This window comes from Nansenia antarctica, assembly GCF_963989245.1.
Source record: "Nansenia antarctica genome assembly, chromosome: 1".
Taxonomy (NCBI): domain Eukaryota; kingdom Metazoa; phylum Chordata; class Actinopteri; order Argentiniformes; family Microstomatidae; genus Nansenia; species Nansenia antarctica.
The window spans coordinates 14159244-14166743 of NC_137674.1; the positions used below are offsets into that span (position 1 = coordinate 14159244).

The window sequence follows — 7500 nt, forward strand, 5'->3', positions numbered from 1 at the left end:
ACACCACCACCCATAACTTCACCTATGCGCTAACAAGGTTTTCTTTGATGGCTGCTATAGTATTGTGACATACTGTCAGGCTCAAAGGTTTATCTCACAGGACCTTGCATCCTAATCGGTTGTGCCGAAAATGTTAATTCGTAAAAAATAATAATAATGAAGGTACCTGGTAAATGCAAACCTCTGAACTAACTGTTTCAATATTCTGTGCTTAAATGGCAGAGAAATTAGTCAAGGGGATCTGGCATTTCAATAGTAGCACGGTTCAGGCCATAACTAACGCCGATCACAGAATAAAACAACGTAATTCAAACGGAAATATATCACATGAAACAAAAGAAGTTGAAGGGAAAAGCCTAGCTGATGCGTACCTATGGTCATGTCTGCGCTGTCGTTGACTGAGCCCTCCCCATCAGCCAGCACCGTTTCTGATTGGTCCTCTTGAGTGTTGCTGTTGAGCACCTTGGCCTGGCAGTGGGCCTCGGTGCTGTCAATCACAGTAAGTAGGGCCTCTAGTGAGAGGAGGTGGGTTGTGTAGAGCTGCCCAGACACAGGAAAAGCATTCTGCCCAAAAAAAAAACACAATTATTTAAAAACGACTCAACCGGTGGTGATCGTCAAACCCTTGTTTAGTCGAATCAGATGTGACAATACAGTTACAGTAGTAGGCTGAACCACAGGATTCACCTTGGAAAGCATCTTGGTGAGGTCCTCAAACAGGTTGGAACAGTAGAAGTCTGAGTCGTAGTTGATGTAGAGCTCCGTGACGAAGCTGGGGATTCTCCAGAGCTGCACCACGGCCTCCAGAGCCATCTCCTTCATCTCATAGGGCATCTTCATGTTCTCTGAAGTGATAATGTCCATCAGCTTCTTCAGATACATCTGGAGACAACAGGTACAAATATCTAGGTAATCAAGAATAGTTTAGAGTATTTTGCTAGCAGAGAAGGCCGTATCTGCTCCCTTTGTTGCGAATAGACAGAAAACACGTAAGCAAGGCGACATGTATGAGTTTGGTGAACGTTCTTGAGATCTGGACCTTCAGGCTCGACTTACCTCAAGCTGAAACTTCAGATGTCCTCGCATGCTCTCGAAGAGCAGGAAGCACGCCCGTATGGACGCGGCGTACAGGTTCATCCGGTCCACACTTAGCATCTGCAACAGAAGAAGACAGAATCAAAAAAAGTATCATTATATGATATCAAGATCAATGTGGAGTCATCCTTACATACTGGGGCACAGACCTACAGTCCTTTCGGTGAGACTAATCCTCAGGAGACTATTAGTACTATTTGATGCGCTCCAGGTGGGGGTAAAGAGGTGTTCTATGGTGTACCTGGAAGAGGTGCCTGATGAGCTCGTCTTTGACTAGTCCCAGCAGTGACTGGTAGGGGGCGATGTGGGCTGCCTCCAGGGCCACAGTCAGCAGCTGCAGGCCCATGTGCATCATGGCGTCCGTGTTGTGGCGGTCGTGTGGGTTGGTGAGGGAGATGAGGAAGCGGAACAGCTCCCGCAGGCAGGGCAGGCCGTAGGGGATGAGAGCTGCACCTGGGGGAGGACGGAGGAATACAGAAACCACAGAGTTGGGAACAGATTTCAACTAAACGTTTTGTGACATGGAGTGGGACATCAGGGGGTCTGAGACGACACAATAAGAGACACAAGGTGAGACATCGGGAATGGCATGAGAGACCAGTGGAGGCATGAGGTGAGATAAGACGTGAAAAGTGACAAGGAGATAGAAAAGGTTAGACATGGGGTGAGAAGATATGAGAGAGAAAGAGAAATCTTTTTTTTTTTAAATGTATGGGATGAGATGAATTGAGACATATAAGATCAAAGACAGATGTCACAGGCCCAATCCTATTTCACCCCTTGGCCGCGAAGTTGTTGCACTGTTGTTACCGGTCCTACATCAGTGCAGACAGGGTTGCTACAGAACACCGCTATTCTGTCATGAACTGGCCTGATAATGAAGCATTGTTCTTTTTTTATTTGATGACTTGTTTGATCGTTTTGATAGTGTGAAACTTAATTTGTGAACGAATCGCGAGCGGCTATGATACTTTTCTACGATACTACTGATGACGTATCAGGGTCATCCCATTTCATAGGGGAAGATTTTCAACCACTATCCCTTGTGACTCTTTTCCAAGGGCCCAAGCTGAAAAGCGAGTGGCACTCCAAATGGGGGGGGGGGGGGGTAGGGGTAAAAAAAGGGAAATGGGATATGGCCAAAGTGGCCTCTCATGCTCACCATCTCTCTGTGTGGACTGCGTGAAGCGCACACCTCTGGGGTTGACATAGTCCATATCGTGGACGGAGGCCGTGTCCGACTGCTCCGTCACAGAGTCTTCCAGCACCTCAGGGATGGACTCCACCGAGGTCGACTGGGCGCGATCCACTTGCCTCCCCTCGGACTGGGCCCGGCAAATACAACAGGCGAAAAGGACAGAGAAACACACAGACAAACACTTACACACAGGCAACCCGCTTTGATCTCGATATTTCATAGGCGGACCAAAAAATACGAGTCAACTCAATTTTGTCTGAAGTTACAGGGGGACCGACAGCCAAGCCAACCTGGTCTGTGTCCAGTCTGGGAGGGTCTGTGGAAGGGGAGGAGGCCGTGCCGGGGGTGGTGGCTACCGAGCTGCTCTGTTCCAGGTCCGTCAGGTCCTCTCTGGAGGTGGCCTTGGAGCAGGTGTCTAGGCCGCTGTCTGTGGTGCTGCTGCTGGGGCTGGAGACAGAGGACGCTACGCAGTCGGAGACGGGGAGGCCTTGATCGATGAACGGGACGCCACCTGACAAGGAGACATGCAGATGTGGATGGTTACGACTTACGACTCACCTGTAATCCTCTTCCATCCCCTTTGGGTTAGAAGTTAGCTTCTATACATCAGTTGATTTATAACTGATAACTGATTGTATGGAGGATCAATTCGTAGACGTATTCACGTCTCAACAGTATACTGGGGTTTTGCCTTCAATGATTCTATTCCTCGAATGTCTGATATAATGATGAATAACTCCAAAAAGGAGTATCTAATGGCAAGGTATCTAGACGATAAAAGTAAATTACAATTCATTCATTTTTTAAAGAAGAGAGGCTAAACCTTTCTAATATGCAAACTTTTTGCGTATTAGAATCCCCTTCACAATGTGTCATAAATCCTAACCACACAGATGGTATGGCCATAAATGGTACAGCAATACGACTCATCACTACTAAAAGAAAACATTTATAAAAACCTGGCAGTCTAGTCACTATTCATACCAATCCATGTGCTGATCAGTTTAATCAGTTAAAATAAAACTCATTTGGCTAAAAGCATAATTTATAGATGAAAACATAAGCTAGCTAGCCAGCTAGAGTATGGCTCGCAGTTAAATTACCTACCTACACTCATATCCCTGGTTTACACACCACACTAGATTATTGGCTCTAATTATGACAAATTACTAGATAGAAATCAATCACCAAAGACGCCGTAAACTTGGCATGGTTTTCACTTTCATAATCTGGAAAGAACTGAAAAATGACCTTGCCCTACTTGAGGACTTTTTCCCCAGACCCCGTCAGTGTGTCAGTCTCACCAGAGACCCCGTCAGTGTGTCAGTCTCACCAGAGAGGTTGTTGCTGAGGGTGCTGCTCTGGTCCAGCTGGCCCGAGGAGCTCCGCACCATGTGACGAGGGGGGCGGGGCGAACGCTTCTGCTTCTTCCACTTAGACGACTCGCTCATCCCACCTGCACGCATCTTTAACTGGAACCAGAAGAGCACACTCAGTATACACCACTGGCATGAACACAGCTCTCTGTATGGTACGCACAAACACACACACCAGCCACAGACACCGCTTCTGCTTTAGGCTAGGAGTGCCATAGTGTCATAATCATATAGTGCACTGATGGTATAGATGGTATCTATCTACACAGAATTGCAGCCAGTAGAACAGCACATTTGGATGATTCAAACATTTGAGTATGTGCATGTCTTTCACAACAGATGTCTACGATACACAGACTCAGACTGAACACCAATGCAGCCACATGCTCCAAGAGATTGCAGAAGTTGCCCAAAAGGCAATAATACAGGTGTGCAATATACAGTACAGTAGGTGAGGGTGCAATATCAGAGTACGAAGAAATACATTGCCCACCCACCCAAAAAAGAAACAATTTAAGCAATCACAAAAGATCAAATCATACAAAGGGAAAAATTAAAATAAAATTAAATGAAAATAAAAAGAAGGTGTCAATAATTCTACATTTTCTATGGGCAATTCAAATGTATTAATCGGACAGAATACAAAAGGCATCTAGAAATGATAATGAATCCACTACAGTATAGTCTAGAGAATCATTACAGTTACACAATCCTCAGTGGGATCAGTGGGTTCAGCCTAAGAGGAGGGATAGATCGGGGGGGGGGGGGGTGGGCGGTGGGGGGTGGATGGATGGTAAGGAGGAATGGTCATTCTCCAACTGACTAGTCATCAGTCATCTTCCTTACCTGCACTCGCTTGTTTTTCCACAAGATATTGTAAGCCTCAGGAGAGAAGGGGGGGCAGGTGCCCGTGATTAGTGAATGAGCGATATGTCAGCAGAGCTACACAGACCAGACACTCACTCTGGGATGCAATGGAAGAGTGAGGGGGTTAATCCAAACAGAGCACCATGCAGCATAAACCCCCAGGGATGGGCTTGTTTGGGGTCCAGGGGGGAGGGTGGGGGGAGTTACATAGACACGGGGGGTCCGGGGGGACGTTCCAGAATGAGCAGGCCAGGCCAGAGCAGGCAGGACCAGGGAAGGGGGGCAGGCGATGGACAGAATGGCAAAATAAAGCAATAAAGCATGGAGATCGGAACAGCTTCAAGTTGACGTCTCTGAGACCCTCATTAAAGCCCTCCAATAAATACTGTGGTTCGCTTATGGGGAGGGATGTGCGTGACTTAATTTTTTCATATTCAAATAATCGGTGGGTGCTATGAACGAATAATCGTCTTCCATACATCTTTTAGCCAACGCAGTGCAGTGGGAATGCGCTCCAACGCACCGAAACTCAACCTCAGACTCTCGGAAAACAGGGACCAATGAACAACAAAACAACAATACGCACTAGGAACATAGCCCCACAAGGCTAAGCTAGGCAAAAAAAAATGTGCCTAGTAGCCAACTGGCAAAGGGCGAACATTATTTACACGGCAAATCAAATGAAGAACTACAAATCCCTGATGACAGGGAGATGACGTATGACTGCTCTGATGAATCAACCCTTATTTCATTAATTTTCTCTATATAACGACGTCGATCATTGATCGGCAACGACACAATATAATAGTTTGCCTAACTGGCCATCGGATTTGGGCTCCTATCTAAAAAGCACTACGGTTTTCTTATTTTATCGGATTAAAGTAGCAAAGACCAGAAATTCCCATTGACCGCCAGTCAAACTTCTACACTTCTATCACCCAAAAAGGGGCGTGATCATTCTGATGACAGGGAGATGACGCGCAATCATGCGTGTGTATTGTGTATATTGTTTTTCTGTGCATGTTTAATGCAAAAACAACAACAAATAGCGCTACAGAACCGACATTAGTTCTGTCCGTTAATTTGCACTTATTTGAATGGGATATATTTTTTAACGGTCCTAATGTTAAATCGACTTTGACCCTGGGGAACAATTATTCTAATAATCGATTATTCTGTCCCATTCCCTTCTTATGGGTCTATCCACCTGAGGGGTATGGCACGTTTGATGTAACATTTCTTTAACCTGTTATTTCTCTGTTTTTGGTATGCTTACTGTCCAATCCAATCCTGAAGATGCAAGTACACAGATGGGCGTGAATACACAAACAAAAACACTGACATGACTTGTTTTGTCATACAGCCTGAAACCACTAACGTATTTATCTTTCTTTAAATTGAGTTTTTTTGATTGATTGTACTTTATTGTACTTTATTGTTGAATCTTGTTGAGTTAGAGGGAGATAATAATGTTCTTGCCATCACATGATTAAATATGTCTGATAAGGGTTTTAGTAATGAACTTAAACTATGTTTGGGGGGGAATATGGAAGTCCTGGAAAACCACAAAATAGTTTGGCCCTAAAACTCCCCCCCTCATGCACTCACTCCAGAAAGCCATGCTTCAACTGTCTATTTCAATGCAATAGCTGAGGGCCAATCTACAATGGCGTCTTTTATCAAGTACCCTCTCTAAGCCATTCTGATTGGTGTGTCTAGGCTGCTCTGCACAAATAAGATCCTGTGCGTCCAGGATGCACGACGGGCTCTGTGGGAAGGAGAAACAGGCAGATGTGCAGTTTGAACCACGAAACCAAAACTCAATGAAAAGAAAAACACAACAAAAAGGCTAACATTGCATCAAATGAGACACAGGGATGAGATTGGTGGAAAGCATGCCACCTCTATGGTGGATGGCAAGAGGGAAGGCGCATGTATAGATTGTTATCCCATAATGTTCTCAACCATTGAGGAGAAAGGACAGAATAATAATGGCACATTTTCTCCAAATGGAATATTGTTGCAGAGACTTCAAGCCATCGCTGCAGAGCAGAGGGAGGGAGGAGAGGGAGGGAGGAGAGGGAAGGGGAGAGGGCAAGCAGATGGGTCACAGCTAGAAGGCGCTCATTCTCCATCTCATTCCAGTTTACCTTCTTCATGTTCGTGCCCACAAAACTTTTCCCCTCCTCCTTAAACTGTGGCAGTCTGGAAGAAAAAAGGGAAACATAATTACATTGTGGAATTACTTGCTAGTCATGCTTTTAGTTCAACTGCTAATTCCTCCCTCCACTACAGCCATGGGTCTTTCAGACCTCTAACAACGATATGCTGATTCATGGTAATTCAGTAATCAGCAACATGAAACAATGCCATTCCCATTCATTTGAAATGGGAGGTATTGTAGGTCATGTTCTCACATGAAAGTCAGAATCGAGACCCGGAGCAAGTGGATGAGTTTGCAACATTGTTGCGAAATTATTTCTCTGATTTGCGTTCTCACAGCCCTTCATGTAAACGAAGTAACATACGCAATCGAAGCAACAGACGTGGTAGTTGATTGGTCAGAAAAACTGAGAATTGCCCGTTGTCCCTCTCTTATCCAGATCAACACGCGTGCGCTGTTGTTTTCCTATGGACTGCCTCGAGCAGCGTTCTCACCGAAAGCGAAGCGAAGCAAAGTGATGGATGCGTCATTTGTAACCGAAGCGAAACCACCCTTTTCAAGCGGAGCATCCGACGGCTATTTGCTCCGGGAGTTACTTCGAATGCGCGTTCTCACAGCTCCAAACGACCCAGAGCAAAGCAAACTTTATCCTAAACTCCGTTTCAAGTGAAGCAAATGTTCTAGTGAGAACACCCCCTTAAGCGTCTCTCAGTTCAACCTGTACACTGAATATGCGGCAGCGCAGATGGCATCAAGACAGTCCGTGTAACACCAAGGGGAGAATCTGATCATGTTGTTTT

At 45.5% G+C, this 7500-nt stretch overlaps 1 protein-coding gene across 1 annotated transcript in view; it reads right to left on the reverse strand.

Moving 5' to 3' along the window:
* gbf1 (golgi brefeldin A resistant guanine nucleotide exchange factor 1) overlaps positions 1–7500 on the reverse strand; it is a 77987-nt gene that overhangs the window by 24674 nt on the left and 45813 nt on the right. Inside the window, exons 8-15 of the mRNA XM_080542806.1 lie at positions 6687–6741; positions 3627–3765; positions 2584–2804; positions 2258–2420; positions 1337–1548; positions 1057–1155; positions 688–882; positions 372–564 (exon numbers count right to left, since the gene is read on the reverse strand). Of these exons, the coding sequence (XP_080398932.1) occupies positions 372–564; positions 688–882; positions 1057–1155; positions 1337–1548; positions 2258–2420; positions 2584–2804; positions 3627–3765; positions 6687–6741 (1277 nt within the window). The remainder of the gene's footprint in view (positions 1–371; positions 565–687; positions 883–1056; positions 1156–1336; positions 1549–2257; positions 2421–2583; positions 2805–3626; positions 3766–6686; positions 6742–7500) is intronic.